General features: G+C 46.0%; 1 protein-coding gene across 1 annotated transcript in view; it reads left to right on the top strand.

Moving 5' to 3' along the window:
- The window catches only part of MCM10 (minichromosome maintenance 10 replication initiation factor), a 29,757-nt gene extending 22,121 nt beyond the window's left edge, over nucleotides 1–7,636 (top strand). Inside the window, exons 17-20 of the mRNA XM_032798310.2 lie at nucleotides 2,199–2,312; nucleotides 3,208–3,353; nucleotides 3,823–3,865; nucleotides 5,702–7,636. Coding sequence (XP_032654201.1) covers nucleotides 2,199–2,312; nucleotides 3,208–3,353; nucleotides 3,823–3,865; nucleotides 5,702–5,785 — 387 coding nt within the window. The 3' untranslated portion in view covers nucleotides 5,786–7,636. The remainder of the gene's footprint in view (nucleotides 1–2,198; nucleotides 2,313–3,207; nucleotides 3,354–3,822; nucleotides 3,866–5,701) is intronic.
- Nucleotides 7,637–24,621: the final 16,985 nt, after the last annotated feature.

Genomic DNA, 24,621 nt, shown 5'->3' on the forward strand with positions numbered 1-24,621 from the left:
GGGCTGCGCTCTAGGGGGTAGGGGATCCAGGTGTCTTGGCTGGGGGGGTACCCCACAGCTGGGCTCTGGTGGAGGGCGTGTGGGTATCTGGTCCCTCGGCTGGGCTCTGGAGGGGAGGGGGCAGAGAAACAGGAACTAGGTTGTCATAGGAGTTTCTTTAACTCTCTATTCCTAGGGGATTGATTTTTTTTGTGTCTGACATAGTTGCTGACAGGTATTTTGAAATAAATTACCAAAATAATTGAAACTGGTGTGATTATATTGTGTTTTAACAAATAAAATATGCAGAATTTTGCAGAATTTTAAAATATTGTGTGCGGAATTTTTAATATTTTGGTGCAGAATTCCCCCAGGAGTATAATATATGAAAGCTAGGAGGTAAAACGGACTAGTTCATTGTTCAAGCTGCATGAGGTGCAAAAAGTCAATGAAAACACAGTGCTGGTTGCAGTTATGTGATTCTCTGGTGTGGCTGACAAGGCTTTTGAGAGCCCAGGCTGACTTCGCATAGCTCCAAATTCTGTTCTGCTGCTGCTGGTGTAAATCTGGAATATCTCCGCTGAACTTTGGGTCTCCACTGCGGATATGTCTTCACTGCGGCTGGAGCTGTAACTTCCAGCTCAGGTAGACATTCCCCCGCAAGTTTTGCTTGAGTTAGCATGCTAAAAATAGCAGGGTAGCAGTGACGGGATGGGCTTGCCACCCTGCAGACAGTCCTGTCTGAGACCCTAGGTGTGTACTCGAGCAATTGGCCCATGCCATGCTGGCTGCACTGCTATGTTTATAGCGCTGACTTGATCAAAGCTAGTGCAGGAGTGTCTGGCAGCAGTGTAGATTTACCCTGAGAGGAGGATTTGACCTACTCCCTGTCATTTTACTGCTAAACTGATCAAATTTGATCTGAAGTCAAGGCCAGAGACTTGAAACACCAAAGCCGGACTAGTTCCTGGTACGAGGGCATTTATACCTTGTCAGCCTTGGTCCCTGTTTCCCTTTACTCACTCTTCTGCAGTTAGCTGCCATCTAGCACCCTGTCTGTCCCCACCTGCGTGACATGCACTCTGTACTAACAGAACATCAGCTTGTGGCCTTCCTCCTCTTCCTCCAGTCTGGCTCGCTCCCCACCCATGCTCCAGCCATGTGGCCTCCATCTCTCCCTTTCTATAAACTATAAGGGGATTGAGGTTTCTCTGGAATCTACTTCTCCCCTGTGCACAACTGAGAGTGTCAGTTGTCAGCACCAGGAGCTCCAGTCATAGGATAGGACCCCATTGTGCTAGATGCTGGACAAACAGAACAACAAGACAGCCCCTGTGCCAAAGAGCTTATAATCTAAGCAGTTGTTTTATAGCAGGCCAGCTATTGCAAATATTCATATCTATGGAGTCACTTTGCTCTCCAGAAAATGGACACATGCCTATTTCAATCCACTTCTGTGTTGTAACCATGACTGCGGGCAGAGCAGTTGCAGAGCCCAAGCCTTTGAATAAAATGTGGGCAGTGGTGCAGGTGATCCAGTAGATAGCGCTCTTTCATCTGAGTCAGTATCATAGAATCATAGAAGATTAGGGTTGGAAGAGACCTCAGGAAGTCAGCAAGTCCAACCCCTGCTCAAAACAGGACCGACACCAACAAAATCATCCCAGCCAGGGCTTTGTCAAACCGGGCCTTAAAAACTCTAAGGATGGATGTTCCACCACCTCACTAGGTAACAGTACCGTAAAAATTCCCCAGGATGGTGTGAGGGGCACTGTGCGGCTTGAGATACTAATCAGTAAAGATCTCACAGCACTCTTCGTAAGAGTCTGAATGCTGACTGTGGTGGCCTGGGCAAATTCCAGTTCAGGTCGTCCTGCATGCCTCCCTGCACTTAATACTTCAGTACAGAAGTGAGTACTGTACCCAAGTTGTGTGTTAGCTCTTATAACAGCATCTGAGATCTACCTGGGAGATGGCTGCATTTCGGCAGTGGGTGAAGTGCAGCATGTGCATTATATACTGTACTTTTTCAAACAAGGAGCACACACGAAATGGATTATTCGGAGCTTCTGAACATTCATCTGTCTTTCAGAGATTTCAGTCTCTCCAGGGCAGTATGTAGCCATCCTGTCCAACCCACTAGATGTGGAACTGCTTGCACTGTTTCTAGGTGTTCTGTTTGCATATCAGACGACAATGCCTCTCTTGTGCTCTGGCAGGCTGAGGCTGAGCTGCAGGAACTTTACTTTGAACCTCTGGTGAAAAAAGAACAACTGGAAGAGAAGATGAAGAACATTAAAGAAGTGAAGTGTCGGGTTGTGACGTGTAAAACGGTGAGTGACCCTGGAGCAGGCAGGTGCATGGAGCAGGCAGACTGGTTTGAACTGGATTTGAGTGAGGAGTTCAGCTGCTATCTCTGCTGAAGCCTGGATTGGTGATTAGCAAGAAAACTACTTGATCCTTATGAATGTTCTTGATTATACCTGCTGGAGCAGTGAGTGATATGGAGGGAGTTAGAGCTTTGGTGAAATAGCACAGACTTTGGTATTGCATTTGAGATTTCCAGAAGCAAAGTTAAGTGCCCCTTTGTGTGCCAATGGGTTCCCAGCACATAAGTCACTCTGGGGAAGAGCTGCTTCCCAGCAGCTCATTACCAGGTTGTTTCACTTAGATCAGACTTCTTGATAGTCTCCCGTAATTCTTGCCAGTCTGACTTTGTACTGGACTGTGGAGTATTCTAGGACTGGGTGAAGAATGAGCTCCGGTGCCTTGGAACATAGCAAAAGGCATCCTAAAGACTAGATACTTTAATCTGCATTTCAGTGGCTCCATTTGGAAGGCAGAAGTGGTGTTTTACCATCGTTTAAAATGCCATGGGGCGGGGGAAGTTTCATCCTGCTTGAATAGTTTGAACCGCTGACATAATTTCACTGCTATCTGTCTTTAGCTGCACAGAAGGTTATCTGTACTCTGCACTTTGCAGGGAATTGGGCCAAATGTGACAAAAAGTGATAGTGGAGAAGGGAAAGGGGCAGAATGGGAAGGGTTTGGAGGCAGTGATGTTATCAAGTGAGCCAGTCTCTCTGGGCATGCATGAACAGGAGGTGGGCGGGGGGACATCCTGCTGATCCTGAATGAACACTCTTCTCCTTGGACAGCAGAACAACACCACTTTCACTTAGTGTCCCTGCTTCTCTCATAGTGTTCTCTCTGTCTCTCTCCTTGCAGTGTAAATACACCTATTTCAAGCTCCTAGAGTTGTGTGTGAAGGAGAATCATGAATACCACTGGCATGATGGTGTCAAGCGATTCTTCAAGTGTCCCTGTGGAAACAGAGCCTTATCTCTTGACAGGCTACCGAAAAAGCCCTGCAGGTAGGAGAGGCTCCCTGCAATATGTTGACAGGTTCAGTTGCACCAGCCAATAGTCTGAGGATGCTTTATCCCAGTAACATTAACATGTGCTAATGCCCAAACTGTCACTCTCCGCTGATAAGCGTTATGGGAGGGATTTGGGTTAACTAGAGATCCTCTGTACAGGGCACCAAACTAACCCCAAATCTACATTACAAACTTATATCAGCATAACTACATCACTCAGGGGTGTGAAAAATCTACAACTCTGAGCAATGCAGTTATCCCCACCCAACCTCCCGGTGTAGACAGCACTATGGGGGCGAGACAGCTTCTCCCACCGACATAGCTACTGCCTCTCATGGAGGTGGATTAACTATGGTGATGGGAGACTCTCCTGTCAGTGTAGTAGCATTTTCATTAAACGGCAATAGCTGCACCGCTGTACATGAAGAGAAGCCCTACCTAACACTCCATCTTCCTCTTTCAGTGCCTGTGGCCTCTTCAGATGGGAACGCGATGGAATGCTCAAGGTAAGCCTGGGCCAGCGCTTTCTGTTGCACAGTGTAAATCGGGCTGCTTTTGTTAGCAGGTTTTCCCAAGCTTTGCTTTGGCACTAATATGAGCTGTCTGAGAACGGGACAACTTCTCCGTTTAAAAAATAGCCAGGGCCCAGACCACCACATGCTAAGGTAAAATGTAAACCCTTCCACTCCTCCTGAAGTATCTGTAGTGCAATGATGTAGAGACTGACTTGTCCATATGTTGAATGGTAAAAGGCCTGTGCCATCACTGTACGCCCCCTTATGGCCAGGTGTGGTGCTGCAGATGTGCCCAGCCTTACTTTCTCCAATTGGTGTCAGTAAATTCACGGACAAGGGGAAGCCAAACACCAACTAACAAAATGGAAGGAGCATTTGTAACAGCAGATCATATGGCGTCCCTCAGGTTGCTGGCTCAGAGCTCTCAAACTGCAGGTCCATAAAGCATTCTCTGAGCCTGTTCAGGCCGCTCTCCTGGACCCTGAAAGAGAGCGCGACCCACCCATTGCAGATTACAATGCTTCTAGTCCCCTCGACCCGATTCAGCTTCCTTATCCTGTTTAAAGAGGCCAGCCCTAGGGAAAGCCCCCTTGATTACAGCCAGGCTGCTTTGGTTTGAGCTCCTGCCTGTCCCTTAAAGGGGATAGTACATTCCACGTAAACGTTAATGCAAATTTACAATGACAGCTTTGTTTTTCCATGATGTACCTTTAAACTAGTGGTTTTCAACCTTTAGTCATTTGTGGACCCCTAAAACATATTGAACGGAGGTACAGGCCCCTTTGGAAATTCAACCTGTGATCCACAGACTCCTAACACAGAAGTCTTGGACTGAAAACCAACTGAACAGAATTCAGTTACAAATGTTGCATGTGCTCAGCACGGCATTTGACGTGTTAGAAAGGGCACTAAACTGTGGGCTTCTATGGTAACAACATTTCCAGGTTTTGACCTGTAGATGGAGTATTCACGTACAGTACTTTTGATTGATCCGAAAAATGGCATGCCTTTTCTGGGATCTGAAACTTTATTTTCATAGTCACCTTTCATATGGATCCCTTAGACATAGTCTGCGGACCTCCAGGGATCCATGGACCATAGATTGAAAACCACTGACTTAGACCACCAAAAGCCAGGGAATTCCAGGCTCAGATGGCTGTCCTGTTCTGGAAGGGTTACTGACCATTTAAAAATGATACTGTTGTAAACATAAAATATATTGCTGCCTTGCTTACAAATAATACTTTAGATTTTTAGATACTTAAGATTTTTCTGTTTTAACATTTCACTATGCATGCTGTTTTGGAGAAATATAAGAAGGGAACAGTTCTAATAGTGAAAACAGACTAGTCAGTTTCACTTTTGAGTTTCACAGCCAGTTTCTAGTCAATTTCATTTTCCAAATTCATTTTTCATGAACTAACATGGTGATATTGTTTGGGTTGAAAAAGTAGAGAGACTGTTAACTAGACGGTTTCCCTTCAGCTCACACAGTTTTCAGTAGGCTTTGTAGTGTGCATGTGTAAAATCCTGATATGGGACTACCAAACTTCCACTATTATGCCTCAGAATTGTACATTTCTCTATTTTTTGCCATCCGTAGTTTATTCTTTGCTTTTTGTTGTGTTTGTTCCTTATTTCAACTGGCATGGTGGAAGGTTGCGTTTGCAGGATTGTCTGTAGGAACTCTTGAAACATTGTTATCTACATAAACCATAAAAATTATACTTATTCAGATAATTTAGCCCACCCCAGGACTCTTTTGATGATGACATATTGCAGCTGACTTAGCTTGGATTTAAATCTTCTTCCTTTGTATGCTTCTAGGAGAAGAAAGGTCCGAAGATTGGTGGAGAAACGCTTTTACCAAGAGGGGAAGAGCAACCCAAATTTCTTAATAGCCTGAAGTAATCCACCAGTGATTTTCACAACATACCTCTCATTTTTTGTCTCCGAATGAATCAGTTGTTTATCATAAAGCAACTGGGTGCTGAGTTTTGCAACAAACAAGCGGGGCAATCGATTTCTTGGGACAAGGTCTTTCCTCCAGTGTACGGATTGGAGTGGCCAGCTTTGAACTTTTTAAACTGATTGAAGAAACCTCACGTGAATTTCTCGTTCATGCCCCATTCTTAGGAAAGTGGTGTTCACATTATTTAATTTAGGGAAGAGACATCTAGTATCATGGAATCTGAACCAAGAAGTGGTTTCCTATGGATCCTGAAGTTCATATAGAACATTTCATTAGAACTACCCCACCGGACTCGTAAGATGTAAACAATTATGATCTTGGAGGGACCTTTGAAACAATCTGTAAGTACTTGTAGCTTGTCTGTAGTCCATCATGGGGAACACATCCATCATGGTGTCTCAATTCAGCTATTCCAGTCCTAGGATGTGTTACGTCACATTGTTACAGGGTGCTTAAGCAGCAGCATGTAGCAGGTTGAACTTATAGAGGTACATGATGTGGCATGACACTTTCCATTGTTTCCAGAAATCCACAGGGCAAATTTCAAGCTGTTTGTGTGAGTTCTTAATGTGTAAAGTTTTCAAAAGTACCTGAGTGGCATAGGCACTTGACTTTCATCTAAGCCATTCAGGTGCTTTTGAAAGTGGCACCCCGGCCTTCCAGCTGATTGCACCACATGCATCTAGGCTGCCTGGTGTCGACTGATAACATGTTATCTTTACAACTGCACTCCCAGAATGTGCCACTTATAAAATGGTAAATTTTAAATTCTTTTAATGAATCAGCCAATATTTTGTCAGTGGCTTTAATGAGCAGACAAATAACAGATTATTTTAGATAGCTTTTAACCCTTTTTGTAGACTTTTTTAATATTTTCTTTTTAATGGATACAAATACCACAGTCTTCAGGACCCTGTAGGGCCTGAATGTGTGAAGCAGCCATTTGTAGAATATGATGTGCTTCGTACTGAGCTGCGTGAGCTCACCAGTGCCAGGTCTCCTGCAGAGTTTCCCTAGAAGCACTGGATGTGTTGGTCAAATGTTACCCTATTTGACAATCTCCTTGGAAACAGCCCTGGTTTGTGCCATCCGGGTCCGTCAGGTTCCTAAAACCATGAATATATTTGTAAATGTTCAGACCAAACTCCCAGAGACAACGTAAGGTTTGGTTTACATTTAAAAGGTATGTCAGCATAACTACGTTGGTCAGGGGTCCAAAAAAACCATTCCCAGACCTAACAGCTGTGTCGATAAACCCCCTAGAGCTGATGCAGCTATGTTAAAGGAAGAGCGCTTCTGTCTGTGTAGCTGCTGTTGTTCGGGGAGGTGGTGTTCCTTCACCAACAGAAAATCTGTTTACGTAAAAGCTGCATCTACGCTAGGGAGCTATACTGACATATCTGTGCCAGCGTAGGCTCCATCATGTAGACATACCCGAACATGTCCAGTGGACTTCTAGGTTGAAAGCTCTCATATTACCCTCTTTTGCACAAGATATGCAGATGAGGAGTAAGTAATTTGAATTATAAAGACTTATCTGTACACTCTGCAACAATTAGTGTACCCAGTTGGTGCTGTTGCCTTCTGTCTTGCCCATCCTATGAGGTTCAGAATCATTGCCTTTAATCCACTGTGTGAAACAGCTGACAAGCGGGGGCTGCCATTTATTGACGATTGTAAATATTTAATTGTGACACTTTGGTGTCTCGGAATCTTTGTAAATACACTGCACAAGAAAGAGCTCCAGGGATTTAAATGTTAAGTTTGTATTGCAATAAATAACTCCTGAAGAGCTTTTGGTTTTTGATCAATTCTTTCAGGCAGGTTGACAGACACAAGGAGCTAAAGTACTTGGTTTACCCAAGTACATACTTGACTGGTGACTGAGAGGAACTGGCTAAACAACATTCTCTCTTTCAGGCCTGAGCTTAAAATTTAGGTTGACGTAGCTGTGAGCTCAGGCGTGTGACAAATCCACACCTCTGAGTGCCATAACTATGCCAACCTCGCCCCTGGTGTAGAAATAGCTATGTCAGCAGACTAATGCTTCCATCAGCCTAGCTACAATTGCTCTGGGATGTGGACTTCCTACATCAGCAACAAGCCCTATGTGTAGACATGGGCTCAGAGTGGTAGGAGTTGAGTGCCTATGCACAAAATCTGTCACTACAGAAATTAACACTAGGCCATGATCTACAAATGTAGATCTGCCTAGCTGTGTTGCTCGGGGGTATGAAAAATTCACATTCTTCTTCGAGTGCTTGCTCATATCGATTCCAATTAGGTGTGTGTGCATGTTCGTTGGAAGATTTTTACCCTAGCAACGGTTGGCTGGGTCGCCCCCTGGAGTGGTGCCGGATATATACTCCTGCCAGCCCATTGCCCCTTTAGTTCCTTCTTACCGCCCATGACGGTCGTTAGAACTGTGGAGCGCAGCGTAGCTGATCTTCACCTCCCTAGTTTTCCTCTTGTTTTCTCTATAGATAATTGTAGATAGTTTACTAGTTTTACAGTTACAGTTAGTTAGTAGTATTTTGTATATAGATAGTGTATATAGTTGGGGAGGGAGATAGGGGATTATCCCCCTTCACCCCGGTACTGGGACCCATGCCCAGGTCACCGGGCTTCAAACCGTGCTCAGCGTGTCTCAAGCCAATGCCAACGGGATCCCCACGACTCCTGCTTGAAGTGTCTCGGGGAATCCCACCTACCTGATAAGTGCCGCATTTGCAAGGCTTTCAAGCCTAGGATGAAGAAGGAGCGGGACTTTCGACTGAAACAGCTCCTAATGGAGGCGGCACTTAGCCCGATGCCCTTGGTACTAAGTGCAGAACAAGCTCTCGGTCCGAAGCACTCCTTTGGCACCGGAACGCTCCGGCACCATCAAGGAACGTCGGCACCGGCCTTCTACAGTACCGATACCATCACGACACTGCTCGCTGTCTCTGTGGCCTAGGAAGCAGCACAAACCACCTGCTGCTTCAGCACCGTCCGTGCCTCCACAAGAGCAACAACCCAAATCGGATCGCCCTGCCAAGGCATCTGTCGTGGCACCGCAAGTTGCAGCACTGTCGATTCCGGTTCCACAAGGGCCATCGAGTCCGGTCCTCCCAAAGCTCCCCAGTGCGCACTGTGGTTGAACTTGGTCTATCGTCCACTCCAGAGACCTCCACTGCACATGAACTGATCACGCTGATGGACCTGGACTGCCTCAGTCCCTGGCACCGCCGGTGCCGGTCATCCAGTCAATAGGCAAACTTGCCTTGAGACTTCCCTCTCTGGGAGTAACTGAGAAGCGTCGGTCCTGATCTTGGTCCCGCTGACGATCCCGATCCCAACGTCAATCCCGGTCCCGGCGCCACTCTCCATCGCGGCACCGGTCGTACTCGTGGCATCACTCTGCCTCTCATACGCCAGCCCGGTACAGTTGGTACCGATCTGGGTCTCAGCACCATTCCCGGCACCGGTCCTCTCACAGATGATCTCGATGATGTAGATCCTCGTCGAGATCCAGGTCGGCCTCCCAGCACCGCTATAGTCATCGGTCCTGATCACGGTACCACCGAAGGTCCCGGCACCGCTCCCCTGTTCCATCCCGCGACATAACAGTTCGGGACGCCGCAGCTCCTCAAGGACTCTCAGCCCCACCTTGGCCTCCAAGACACAATTCATCATCATCTCAGGAGGGGAGTGGGTTATTATGTCCAAGGTTGTGACAAAGAGGCCACTGATCAGACCTACGCTGAGAGTCAAGATCCAGATCAGGGTCCACCTCAGTGGTCCTTCTGGACACCTTGGACATACCATCAGGCCCAAGGTGCTCCCTCAGCTGCCCCTCGGTCAGCCCACTCTGACCATCGCGTGCCTGAGGCAACCGTGAGCCGTCCTCCTCCTATGGGCACTGATGACTCTGCTGTCCCTCTGACCGACACCCAGGCCCCACCTGTATCTGATTCTGGTCTCCAGGACCCTTCACAGCAGGAGCTCCCAGGATCCACTCATTCCTGGTCTTTCCTCCTCCTCCTCCTCCTCCTCTTCACCTGATGAGGCAGTGGCAGGCACATCCTTCTCTTGCCCTCCACCAATAGACGTGAGGGCTCATCAAGACCGTCTGCGTAGGGTGGCACAGAATATGAACTTGCAGGTGGAGGAGGTCCCAGAGATAGAAGATCTGGTGGTGGACATTTTGTCGGCAGATATGCCTACCAGAGTTGCCTTGCCCTTTATCTGCACCATTCAAGCAAATGCGGATACGATCTGGCAGTCCCCGGCATCTATTCCTCCCACTTCCAGAGGGGTGGAGAGGAAATACATGGTATCATCCAAGGGCTATGAGTATCTGTATGTACATCCTCACCCTTGCTCCTTGATGGTACAATCCGTTAATGAGAGGGAGCATCATGGCCAGCAAACCCCTGCCCCCAAGTCCAAGGATGCCAGGCGCCTAGACTTGTTTTGTTGTAAGATCTATTCAGCGGGAGGTCTCCAGCTCAGGGTAGATAATCAACAAGCTCTCCTGAGCAGGTACAATTACAACACCTGGACCTCCATGGGGAAATTTAAAAAACCCGTTCCCCAAGAATCCTGTCAGGTGTTTGCAGCCCTACTGAAAGAGGGGAAAAATGGTGGCAGGGACCTCCCTTCAGGCATCCTTAGATGCAGCGGACTCTGCGACCAGAACTCTGGCCTTGGGAGTGGCGATGCGACGCATCTCCTGGCTCCAGGTGTCTGGCCTTCCACCTGAACTGCAGCAGACAATTCAAGACTTGCCCTTTGAAGGCCAGGGGTTATTCTTGACCAAAACTTATCCTAGGCTTCAAAGCCTGAAGGACAATCGAGTAATTATGCGCTCGCTGGGGATGCACACCTCAGTAACCCAGCGCAGACCCTTCCGCTCCCAGCCTCAGCGCACCTACCCCAACCCTTGGCCACGGCCGGACTTCACTAGAAGGTGTGGCCGGGGTAACCTCAGGAGGCAATCTGGTCCCCAAGGGGGTCAGAATCGGGACCCGCCTAAACCACTGGCGGAGCCCAAACAAAACTTTTGAAGGTGCGTTCGAGGACGGAGCACCAGTCTCTTTTTTTTTTTTTTTTTTTTTTTTTTTTTTTTTTTTTTCCGGACCCTTCTCCACCCTTCCGCAACTGCCTCTCCTATTTCCTCCCTGCGTGGTCCTGCCTGACCTCAGATCATTGGGTCCTTTGCATAGTGGAATTGGGATACCATCTTCAGTTTTTTTCGCCCCCCTCCTCCCCCTCCCCCGTCCCTCTTCAGGGACCCCTCTCATGAGCAATTCCTCTTACAGGAGTTCAGATGCTCCTGACTATCGGAGCTATAGAAGACGTACCGAAGGACCTGAGGGGCAAGGGGTTTTATTCCTGTTACTTCCTATTCCAAGGCAAAGGGAGTCTAAGCCCACCCTAGACTGCAGGGACTCACAAATTCATGGTAAGTTGAATTCCACATGGTATCCTGGGAACCATCATCCTTCTGTCAAGGTTTTTTCCCCACTTTGAATTAGAGTACAAGAAGTGGGGACTGCATGAACATTCTAAGCTTAATTACTAGCTTAGGTTTGGTACGCTGCACCAGCCAGAATTTGTGTCTGGCACATTCTGTCCCCCAACCTTCCTGGGGAACCCAGATCCAACCCCTTGGGTCTTAAACAAGGAGAAATTAACCACCCCCCTCCTTTTCCCCCAGACTTTCCCCTCCCTGGGTTGTCTTGAGAGCTTCACACAGATCCAACTCCTTGGATTGTAAAACAAAGAGGATTAACCTCCCCTCCTTTTCCCCCACCAATCCCTGGTGAGTTCAGACCTCTCCTTTGGATCTTAAAACAAGGAAAAATCAATCAGGTTCTTGAAAAGAAGCTTTTAATTAAAGAAAGAAGGTGTAAATTATCTCTGTAATCAGGATGGAAAATGCTTTACAGGGTACTCAGATTCATATAGACTAGAGGGACCCTCCCCCCTAGCCTTAGATTCAAAGTTACTGCAAACAGAGGTAAAAAATCCTTCCAGCAAAAGAAACCTTTACACGTTGAGAAAACAAACATAAGACTAATCCGCCTTGCCTGGCTATTACTTACAATTTTGAAACATGAAAGACTGATTCAGAAAGATTGGAAAAGCCTGGAATGATGGCCTGTCCCTCTCAGTCCTGAGAGCGAACAACGAACAAAAACAAAAAGCACAAACAAAGACTTCCCTCCACCAAGATTTGAAAGTATCTTGTCCCTCTATTGGTCTTCTGGTCAGGTGTCAGCCAGGTTTACTGAGCTTCTTAACCCTTTACAGGTAAAAGAGACATTAACCCTTAACCATCTGTTTATGACTCCTTTCTTTGATTCGGGAGACTGGTACGCTGCCCTCGATATGAAGGATGCGTACTTCCACATAGCAATTTACCCACCGCACAGACGATACCTTCGCTTTGTGGTCAACCAGCAGCACTTTCAATTTGCAGTTCTTCCATTCGGCCTCTCTACGGCGCCAAGACTTTTTACAAAATGTATGGCCATCGTCATGGCCTCACTCTGCCATCGTCGCGTACAAGTCTTCCCATACCTCGACGACTGGCTCATTCGGGGCACCTTGGAGACGCAGGTGCACCATCATGTGCATTTCATCAGAGATCTGTTCAGACAACTCGGTCTTATGATCAACATCGAGAAGTCCACTCTGGGACCCACACAGAGAACAGACTTTTTTGGGGCGATCCTGGACTCCAATCTTGATAGAGCTTGCCTACCACAGCCCTGCTTTCAGGCAATGGTAGTGATAATTCAACGCCTCCACAACTTTCCGATGTCGTCAGCTCGCTTGTGTCTCGATCTCCTAAGCCACATGGTCGCCTGCACTTTCGTGACCAGACATGCCAGACTACGCCTCCGTCCACTTCAGACCTGGCTCTCCTCAGTGTATCGGCCGCGCCGTGACAGCCTGGACACAATTCTTACTGTTCCCAAGGAAGTCTTAACCTCCTTAATTTGGTGGCTGAATCTCTCCCTGGTCTGCACAGGGATGCCATTCCATGCACCGCAACCTTTGATGAGCCTGACCACAGATGGATCATCTCTAGGTTGGGGTGCCCACCTTGTGGGACTCCGCACACAAGGCCTCTGATCAGCACGAGAAGTGACCCTGCATATCAATGTGAGGGAGCTGAGGGCGATTCGTCTGGCGTGTCAAGTGTTTCGAGAACATCTCCAAGGCCGTTGTGTTGTCTGTGAACACTGTAACACAACGGCCATGTTTAACATAAACGGGCAAGGCGGAGCACACTCCTTCCTCCTTTGTCAGGAAGCAATTCACCTCTGGGAGTTTTGTATAGCCCATTAGATCGATCTGATGGTGTCCTTTCTTGCAGGAGTTCAGAACTCCCTGGCAGATCACCTCAGCAGGTCCTTCCTAGCCCACGAGTGGTCGATTTGTCTGGACATCATCCATTCTGTCTTCCAGAAGTGGGGATTTCCTCACATAGACCTCTTCGCCTGTCTCGAAAATCGGAATTGCCACGTGTTCTGCTCCTTCCAGGGACGCTCCCTGGGCTCCCTCTTGGACGCATTCCTGATATCGAGGCAAGACCATCTGCTGTATGCCTTTCCACCGTTCCCGATGGTCCACAAGGTCCTACTCAAGCTCCGCAGAGACAAGGGCCACTTAATCCTGATTGCCCCAGCGTGGCCGAGACAGCACTGGTACATGACATTACTTGACCTGTCGGTGACCGACCCAATTCCCCTACCACTCTGGCTGGATCTCATAACTAAAGAACACGGCAGACTATGCCACCCAGACCTGCAGTCCCTCCATCTCACAGCATGGATGCTGCATGGCTACATCAATCCGAGCTGTGTTGCTCCACCTCGGTTCAACAGGTGCTCCTGTGTAGCAGGAAGCCTTCCACTAGGTCGACATACCTGGCCAAGTGGAAGCGTTTCTCCTGCTGGTGCGCTCAGAACGATACTGCCCCCATGCAGGTACCAGTCCCTACTATCCTGGAATATCTCTGGTCCTTGAAACAACATGGCCTGGCGGTCTCGTCTATAAAGGTGCACTTGGCAGCCATCTCAGCTTTCCATCCAGGGGAGAGCGGACATTCAGTCTTTGCTAACCCTATGGTCACCAGATTCCTTAAGGGCCTAGAGCGCTTGTACCCACAGATTCAACGCCCATCCCCGACGTGGGACCTCAATCTAGTACTTTCCGAGCTCAGAGGTGCCCCCTTTGAGCCGCTGGCCACCTGCTACCTGCTGTACCTTTCCTGGAAGACAGCCTTCCTCGTCGCCATTACATCAGCAAGGCGAGTGTCGGAACTTCGGGCCCTCACAGTGGACTCCCCATATATGGTGTTTCATAAGGACAAGGTACAGCTGTGACCACACCCCGCCTTCCTCTCTAAGGTGGTATCTGCCTTTCACGTCAACTAGGAGATCTTCCTGCCGGTTTTATTCCCGAAACTGCATTCCTCATGTCAGGAGCAACAATTGCATTCCCTGAATGTTCGTAGGGCTCTCACCTTTTACATTGAGAGAACAAAGCCCTTTCGGAAGAGACCACAACTCGTCGTAGCGATAGCAGACCGGATGAAGAGCCTCCCACTCTCCTTGCAGTGAATTTCATCTTGGGGACGTCTTGCATCCATACCTGTTACGACTTGGCTCAAGTTCCAGCTAGCCATCTCACCGCCCATTCTACTTGGGCTCAAGCTTCATCTGCCGCCTTCCTAGCCCATGTACCCATCCAGGAGATCTGTAAGGCAGCGACCTGGTCATCCATACACAACTTCGCTTCACACTACGCGTTAGTACAGCAGTCCAGAGATGACGCGGCATTTGGTTCAGCAGTGTTGCATTCTGCGACATCTCACTCCGACCCCACCACTTAGGCAAGGCTTGGGAGTCACCTAATTGGAATCGATATGAGCAAGCACTTGAAGAAGAAAAGACGGTTACTCACCTTTGTAACTGCTATTCTTCGAGATGTGTTGATCATATCCATTCCAACCCTGCCCTCCTTCCCCTCTGTTGGAGTAGCCGGCAAGAAGGAACTGAAGGGACGATGATGGGCCAGCAGGGGTATATATCCGGCACCATAGTGGCGCCACTCCAGGAGATGACTCAGCTGACCCACCGAGTGTTGCTAGGTTAAAAATCTTCCAACAAATGTGCACACGGAGCGCACACCTAATTGGAATGGATATGAGCAACACATCTTGAAGAACAACAGTTACAAAGGTGAGTAACCGTCTTTTCCTGAGCCCCATAGTTAAGGCAACCTAACCCCTGGTGTAGACGTGACTAGTTGACGCAAGAATTCTTCTGTTGATCTAGCTACAGCAGGTCAGGGAGGCGGATTACCTACAGTGATGGAAAAACCCTGTCCATTATAGCACCCAATAATGTAGACATGCCCAGATTTATTAATATCTTCCCTCAGTGTACAGCTAGGGAACTGGAAAGAGGTCCAGACTTTCTTTCTTCAACTAAGGTAAAGCACTGAAGAAAGAAGAGCTGTCTTTGCAAAAATTGTTTCTAATTAAACTCCAAAACCAGAAAGCATTTGCACTGGGCTTCTGATGTTAAAGAGCTTCTCTGGCTTGTCCTTTAAATTCCATCAGTAAGGTTGTGATGTGTCATTCCATATTTGGAAATATTCATTTGCTATGACTATGGCACAACTGAGATATACTTTATGCAAGATGGCTCATATGAGATATTGGATATCATTGGAAAGACTATGATTTACTAAATCCGATTATCCTATTTGTATGCATGTATCATTTCTGTATCTGAAATTAGGAATATTGACTATCTGTATTTCAAATATGCTACTTTGGGTGATGCCTACTGCTAACACTTCAGGTACAACAATTGAAAAGCCTGACAGGGTGGATGGCCCATCAGCAAGGACAAGCTTGGCCTTCCTGTGAATGCTCCATTCTGCCACTGACTCGTGGAACCTGTGGTCCTACAGAATCAAGTAGTGTTGTCACCTGATAGTAAAACATTACCTGGGACTTCTTGTAACTTTCCACTGTAAGGGTAGGGGGGTCAAGTTTGGGAAACAAAGGATTCCTGCCTTATGTAAATCCTATTTAAGGGTGGGGAGGAAGGCAATCAGGACTCCTCTCCATGGCCTGTCTACCCGAGGAAAAAACTGAAGGCAAGGGGGGAGTCTGAAAAGGAATGTAACTGGAACTCTGAACCACAGAAGCTTTGCAAACTGCCTGTAACAATATCTAGGGTGAGAAATACTGTTTGTAACCAATTTCTTTAGTAAATCTAGCTTAGTTTGCGTGTTTGATTTCATTTGCTTAGTAATCTGCTTACTTCTGTTTGTTACTCCTTTTACCACTTAAAATCTGCCCTTATAGTTAATATTTATTTATTATTAAACCCAGTTTCTGTAATTTCTGACTAGGGGGGCAAGAAGTGTGCACACCTCTCTCCATGTGGAGGAAGAGGGCAAATTTCATATAATTTTAGGTTTGTACTCCAAGGGGGGAGGGTGGACATTCAGTTTAAGATACAACTACTAGCTATTTCAGGATTAAAGTAAATCGACTTGACATGTTTGGAGAGGAATACAAGCCTTTTAAAGGTGTTAAGTACATCACAAAAGCAGGAAAATTCCAAGTCCAGACATGAGAAGATGCTCTATTTACCAGAGCAAGTAGCATAGTTGTGTGGAAAGCCCTTTAAGCTGAATCTTCTCAGAGCAGATCTCTGTCTCTCTGTGCAGCTGGGTGTGGCCCTGCCTGCATACTTGGCTGGGAAAGGCTGGGGAGCCTAGCCCAGCAAGACCAGGTAAAAGGGGACACAGGCTAGCAGAAGTTGGCCTCGGAGGTGTCCCAGCACACCAAGTGTCATCCCAGGGCATCCAGCCTGTCACAAAGGTGTCTGTACTTTTATACTCTTGGGGAAACAATTTCTTCTTCAAACTTCTAGTATTGCTATCACCATGGTAGGCACCTACCTAGGTAGGATAGTTTTAAGAGAGCCAAGAAATGAAATATCTCAGACAGGAGCATTTCATTTCCTCAGTGGTGCTCAGAGCACTAATGTTAATTCCCTGTGCACAAATGTGTTAGGGATGTGGCACAGTGCCATGCTTAGCCTGCAGAAGCAATGGACGAGGCAGGGGGAGGGAAGGATCAGGAGGTCTTAGGCACTGGTTTCAGGGTTTGGGTGATAACATCCCATGTCTCAAGGAAGGGCATCAGACAAGAGGTGCCCTAGAGTCCCAGGACTAGAACCAGTGACTAGACTCTGCCTAGATCCAGTTGGCTTGGAAGCATGTGGGACCCGGCAACTGGGTCCACTCACAACAGGCCATCCACTGGGTTAGTGGGTTGGTTTGTAACAACCCCAATTCTGCAATCCTTTGTGGCCGCAAAGGATTGTGGGTCACAGCAAGAAATGACAACTGTCAATTTGGTCTGGGTGAGAAAGGGGTTAGAAAACCTTGTTCTAGTGGAGTGAGTGGGGCCTGGCAGGCATGAACTCCTTGGTTCTAGTTCACCTTGCTGTGTGGCTGAGTCCAAGTCACTTAAACTCTTTCTTCCCCTCTCTATGGAGGATAACATACCTCAATCGTAGAGGTGCGGTAGGGATTAATTAACATCTGCAAGCACAGAGATTTCTTTGTTGGACCATGTTATCAGATATTCAACTGATAAGTCCTGTTAAATCAGCTCGGTAATAATTATAAACATTCATCTAGTGGTATCCTTCATGGTAAAAGTACTAAGACTCCCATTGACTTCAATGGCCTTTGGATCAGGCTCTAAATGATCTGCGCCAAAAGGGGTAAGAAATGTTTTGTTTTGTTTTTGCAACAGTGTTACACTATTGACTCATATTTAGCTTGTGATCTACTATGACCCCTGAGATCTCTTTCCACAGTACTCCTTCCTAGGCAGCCATTTCTCATTTTGTATGTGTGCAACTGATTGTTCCTTCCTAAGTGAAGTACTTTGTTTTTGTCCTCGTTGAATTTCATCCTATTTACTTCAGACCTATTTCTACAGTTTGTCCAGATCAATTTGAATTTTCATCCTATCCTCCAAAGCACTTGCTACCCCTCCCTGCTTGGTATCATCCACAAAACTTTAGACATGTACTCTCTATGCCATTATCTAAATCATTGATAATGATATTGAAGAGAACTGGATCCAGAACTGATCCCCGCGGGACCCCACTCGATATGCCCTTCCAGCTTGAGTGTGAACCACGGATGAATACTCTCTGGGAATGGTTTTCCAACCTGTTATGCACCCACCTTGTAATAGCTTAATCCAGGTTGTATTTCCTTAGTTTGTTTATGAGAAGGTCATGCAAGACAGTATCAAAAACTTTACTAAAGTCAAGATATGCCACATCTACCGCTTCCCCCTATCCACATGGCATGTTACCCTGTCAAAGAAAGCTAGGAAATATTTACCTGGCCATGGGATTGTTTCTTTTTTTTCCAGATGCAAACTGCCAACTATGCGTATCAAAAAGGACGGGAGCAGTTCAAACCCTTTTATAATACCTCATATCTAATCAAAATGGGCTAAACATTTCTTCCCTTCAAACTTGATATCCCCTTTGGAGCACTAGTTGAAAAGAAAAACCTGCGTTGCTGAAATGAATCTTCTTACCTTGCCCTTTACAAATGCTTTGGAAAAAAATGAAACCTTTCACATTTTAACTTTCTGCTACAATCAGTTCAGTCTCATTAGCTATTCTAGCCAAATGAACAGTATCTCATTTTAGTGCTTGGCTGAGGTGGTTTTAGTGATTCATTTCAGTGCAAGGGCTGGAAGGCAGCTCTTTTAACCTGTTTGCAGCGTGGTACCCACACAAAACTTCCCTGAAATTGTGCTACTGGAGTCATTTTCTTTATTTTAAAAGCAGGTGCTGGTTTCCACACAAAGGTGGGTGTGGTGGAGGAATGCCCTGGAAAATGCAGTAATACTTGTGCATTGGTATTTAATCACTGCACTAACAGTGGAGCAGCGAGTGGCAGTCACGCTGTGTAAACATGCAATGCTGGATTGCTGCCTGTCAGTGGGAAGTCATTTTGCAGTGGGAAATGCCACTGTGGGGGCAGTTGTCATGCAAGTGTGTAGGGCCATTAATCGTCTCCTGCTATGTAGGACTGTGACACTTGGCAGTGTGTAGGATCTAGTGGATGGCTTTGCAGCTATGGGGTTCCCGAACTGTGGTGGAGAAACAGACATTATGCTCATCCTTGTTTTGGCACCAGAACACCTTGCCATGGAGTATGTCAACAAAAAGGGGCTAATTTCCCAAGGTTTCTTGTCTCTTCCCCCACCTATGCTGAGGGCAACAAGAATGCTGGAGCTGAGGAGACTGGTTCCCAGGCTAACAGGGGGAGCCTGCGTATTAAGGACTATGACCAACTGCAGTATCCAGTGGGGTGAGTAAAACTGCTTAGTCTCGATATTGCCTACGGTTGAGAATTTAGACTGCATGCTTATCTTTTATTTTCTTTTGGTAACTACTCTGATTTTTGCTTGTCACTTATAATCACTTAAAATCTATCTTTTGTAATCAATAAACTTATTCTCATGTTTTTCTTACCAGTGAGTTTGACTGAAGTGCTTGGTAAATCTGCTCAGGTTTCAAAGGTGTGTCCACTTTCCATTGATGAAGCGATGAACCAATTAATAAATGCGCATTGCTCAAGAAAGGGTCCTGAGCAGTGCAAGATGGTATATTGTGGTGGTATGAGGTTAGGAGCTGGGGGGCTTTGGCTGATGTCTTTCTGGGTGTGATTTGTGAGTGGCTGTGGGAGCATTCATGCAATCTAGCTGGGTGTGGGACTCCACATATGATTGTAATGAGTGGTAACAGCACCTGGAGGGGTTTGCTGTTTGTCACCAGTAAAATATTATGAGTGACAATCTAGATTAGTGAGTTAAAGAGGCAAAGTGGTCCCACAGTCCAGGTTTCACCCCGGGGATCCCATCACACCTCCGTTTGCTCAGATTGAATGCAATTAGATCACGATCACTGGTCCTTAGGCAGCCACCAACTTCCAGTCCAGTGATTAATGCATCTTTATCCATCATAATGAAGTGCAAAATGCGATAACTTTTGTGTTAGAAAATAATCTACAATTTTTAGAAACTCTAATGATGTTTTACTATTGGCTGTATGAGACCTCCAGCAGTTGTCTCTCAAAATGAAGTACCTCATAAGAACAGTTTTCTCTCCAGAGTACAGAAAGGTCTTCAAAGAGTAACTCATCCTGTTCTCTGGTTTGATTTGGTCATCTGTAACAGACCCCACCACAGTATCCCCTCTAGGGCTTTGTTGGCACATTGACCCATATGCATTTGAGTTCCTGTGGCTCTGAGTTATCAGTTTTTAAACAGGTAATGGTCTGTTTAATGTAGACTGTCAAACCCTCCACCCCTTTCAACCAAGCTTTCTTTCTTGACTAAGTTAGGGGGATTTTTAACATTCCCATTGTGACAGGTTGTACCCCCGGGGTGCAGTCTGGGAGCCGTTGGAACAGCTGTGCCCCCTAACAATTCAGCTGGCTTGGCCGCTCTCACACTGCTCTGCTGATGACACACAGCCAGCCTCCCAGGCCCTCTTATCATCCAACATGACACCAGATGGCACCACACACCCACCGGAGTCACTTTCATGCTTTACCTAAGCCACTCATGGATTTGCAATGGAGGCATCAGCCAATTTCCCCGCTTCCCAGCCTTACACCTTTACTGGAGTATAAGCCCAGAATTATGCCGTCTTGCACTGCACAGGTGTCTGTGCGGTGCAAGCTCATTAATTAATCGGCTTTCCCCTTGATGTGGGGAGGATATGCACCAAGCCTGTGTTAACTGAGCTGATACACTTCACTCAAAAACCCACTGGTTACCATAAAACAAGTTTATTAACTACAGAAAGATGCATTTGAAGTGATTATAAGTTATAACAGATCAAAGCAGGTTACCTAGGAAATAAAACAATCGTAAACTAAGAGTTATACAAACTAGATAGGGTTTGAACAGGGCCAGTGCAACCATTTAGGCAAACTAGGCAGCCGCCTAGGGCTCCTAGTGGTTGGGGGCGCCTAAAAGCCCCCTCAGGTGAGGAGGTGGAGGTGAGCTGGGTGGGGGGCGCACGGAGAGGGTTGCCCGCAATAACGAGGGAGGGGTGCACAGGGGAACAGCTCCCTGCCCCAGCTCACCTCCACTCTGCCTCCTCCGCTGAGCACACAGCCCAGCTCTAAGTCTCCTCCAATCAGCCACGCAAGCTGGGCGGGGAGGAGAATTAGAGCAGCGCCGACGTGCTCATGGAGGAGGCGGAGCCGAGGTGAGCTGGGGCGGGCTACTCAGGCAGGGTTAGCTTCCGCAGGAGGGCTTCCCAGGCAGGGTTAGCTGCCGGGGGAGGGGGGAGGTCTCCCCAGGCAGGGTTAGCTGCTGGGAGCAGGGGGAGGGGGGAAGTCTCCCCAGGCAGGTTAGCTGCCATGGGGGGCTGGGGGGCAGAGGGGTTAGCTGTCGCGGTGGGGGGGTAGCTCTGCGGGGGGGGCTCCCCGGGTGGGGGGCTGAGTTAGCTGCCTTGGGGGGTGTGGGGTTAGCTGGGGGGGGTGCAAGGTGGAAGTTTCGCCTAGGCACGAAACTTCCTTGCACCGGCCCTGGGTTTGAATCAGCAATAGCTCACACTCACTGATGCTAGAAGCTGACTTACCGATTATTGAGGCCCAGGCTGCATTTGCTGTGCAGCCTGGGTTCCCTTCCCCCATTCCAAGTCCTTTTGTCTTCCCGAGGGTTCTTTCAGGTGTTGAGTTGTGGGGAAGTGAAGACAAGTTATGATGTCAATCCCCATCTTTTATAGATTCTTACAGCTTGCTCGAAAGTCCATAATATGACATGAGGGGTCCAGCCCCCGTTGGCCAAACATTCTCCATTGCCTACATGCTCCCTCTGAGGAAACTTGCTTATACAGAGTTCGTGTGTTAGTGGATTCTTCCCTTGATGGGTGTTGATGACAGAAGTTAACACTGTCTGGCTACTCCATTGTTGTACCTGGAAGGCTGCTTTTGGGTGTTTCCTGCCTCACATCATACCTTAGTAACTTACACATAGCAAGGTTTCATAACTTCACATGCAATGATAACACATTCAGTTCAACGAAATATTGATGTTTAGCAGATCAAGACTTTTAGACTGATACCTCACAAGGCATGCTTTGTACAAAACATATCATAATTATATCACACTGGTGGATCTGGTATTCAACCCCCTGCTTAGCAAGTGCAGTTCAGTTGACGGTAACCAGCACTTAATTTGTAATGAAAGAGGTGCTGGAACTGACGCAATTAGGTGCCAGGGCTCAAGTAAATTTTTTACTTTCATAACTGATGTGGCAAACCCAGAGCTCCTGCAGCTATGAACTGCCAAGCCTAGATATGCTGGGCTCAGCCCTGGTAAGTCCTAGAACAAACTAAGCACTGAGTGTGACCCCCTCAATAAGGACAGGCTAAGTACAGTTCTGCTGTCCTTTACTCATACAATAAGGATAACAACATTTTATTACCCGCACATTACTTTTTGCTATGACCTTTTGAGATCATGTTGAGATCATAAGTTAAGCAGGACTAGGTAAGAGCAGTATTTGGATGGAAACTCTGGTAAGAAGAACCTAAGGTGCTACAATCCTGATGGAAGTGGTGGTGGGTCAGCAGATGACCTTTCCTCTGAATCTGTAAGGAGCTGAAAAACCTTTGCATTATATTCAGAATAAGATCGTGCTTCTGAAGTTGTTGTCTCTTAAATAAGACTTAAAATGGACCAAATGTAGCTGAGTAGGAGTGTTTGCCCAAGTAAAAATTTGTTGAAAACACTAAGTTTTATCACAGTCTGCTTACCCTGTCATTTCAATAGAACTAGATACTGTCCACTTCTTATCCAAAAAAGTACTGTATTGTTAAACAGTTGTGGGGTTTCAAAGGTCTTGCATTTCAGTAGTGAGTGAAATAATTCCTATATTTGTTACAAGTTATTATTCAGATTATAGTAGTTCCTACATGCACTGAACAAGACAAAGGTCCCTTAGTTGTAGATAGTTTACAAACACTTAGACAGACAGAATCCCTTCCTCACAATCTAAAAATAACACAAGACCCAACAAATAAATGTAACAATAAACAGGCTGGAATGGAGGAGAGAAATGGTAATAAAGCCACTCGATAACATAGACCAATGTTGTGATAATACTTTCTATAGCATTTTGGGTTCCCTCTGGATGAAAGACGCTATGTATATTCTCTCTCCTAGTTTTTCCTCAGTGTGAAAATCCCCTGTAAGGATTAGTTATCCTAGAACGTTTTATCCCATTTTTGTTTTTAAGATAATGAAATGAACTAATAGTATTTGCAAACAATCAGTTCCATTTTCCTCATGCCCCAGGGGATGCTGTAAGATCTGTAAGTACATTAAGTGTAGAGCTGAGCAAATGAGTGATCAAAAGATTTTAACCTCTTTTTTTTTTTTTCTCTTCATAAATTTGTCTCTGAACAGCTCATGATTTTCTGAAATGTATTTATTATTCAGTCAGTAATGTTTGCAAGTGATTCTTGATTCATAGATTGTGCTGGAGTATTGTATCTGATATGGAAAAGTAGAGCTGTGTTGGTTAGGTTTTACTGAGCACATAAGCCAGTTGGTGCGATGCTTTTCCCTTCAGCTCTTAGGCCTGTTTTAGCTAATATATATAAGAGTCTAGTATAGACAAAGTCCACTGCCCTTAACACATACTAAATTGGTTGAAAGAGCTGAGCCAAATATGGAATTTCGATCCCCTGTGAAATTACAAGATTTCAAAATTTGATTTAGTCCCAAATCAAGATAAAATGTCAATGTTTTTATGAAACAAAATATTCCAGAATATTTCATTTCAACCGTATTGAAACAGTTTGTTTCAACTTTTATGTTAATAAGTCAAAACTGTTAAGTCAAAAGGAAATGTATTGACTTTAGCAAAAAACTGTTCTGACCATATCCAAACTTTAAGAAAATTTCGACACAATCGTCACATTCCTGTGATATGTTTCCATTTTGTCAAATTAGCTTTTTCTGATGGAAATGGCTCCTGAAAATTTTCTATCAGCGCTAGTGGTTTGAGAACTGCTGAGTTAAAGACCAGGCTAAACTTGATCAATTTAGCATATGTGGAATTTATGCACCTTGTCTACACTAGACTTTTGAAAAGTGTTAACTAATATGTGCAATCATTCCGCCTTAAATCCTACTCCGGACAAGACCTTAGAGTCATGTGTTGTTGTAAATACTTGCAATTATGAATTTGAAATAAGCTGGCTGAAAGTATTCTCCAATATTTCTTTTTACAATTTTCTATTTCCATTTCTTTGCTGACCATGAATATTTTAGTGAATCATTTTATTCAAACACAACAGGGATATAAACATAATAAAACAAATTTGTTAAAAAATCCATCTGAAATGAATATGCATTGAAATTGCATACAGTAGTTACCCACTTTAGTTAGATGGGCTCAAAGCTTCTTTCCTGAAAGTGGCAATCTCTTTTAAACATGTCAGCCCCATTCTCAATGTAGCAAACCATTCCTTGGTGCTTTAAAGAGAGAATTAGACATTTGTGGTATTATTCTACTCTCACTTCAGGTCTGTCTTACACACTGACTTTAAGGAAGTTACCCTTGTTTTCCATTGGTGTGAGAGAGAGGAAAACTAGCTCACAAATTTTGTAATTTAAGTAAATATTTTA

This window comes from Chelonoidis abingdonii, chromosome 1 (genome assembly GCF_003597395.2).
Source record: "Chelonoidis abingdonii isolate Lonesome George chromosome 1, CheloAbing_2.0, whole genome shotgun sequence".
NCBI lineage: Eukaryota > Metazoa > Chordata > Testudines > Testudinidae > Chelonoidis > Chelonoidis abingdonii.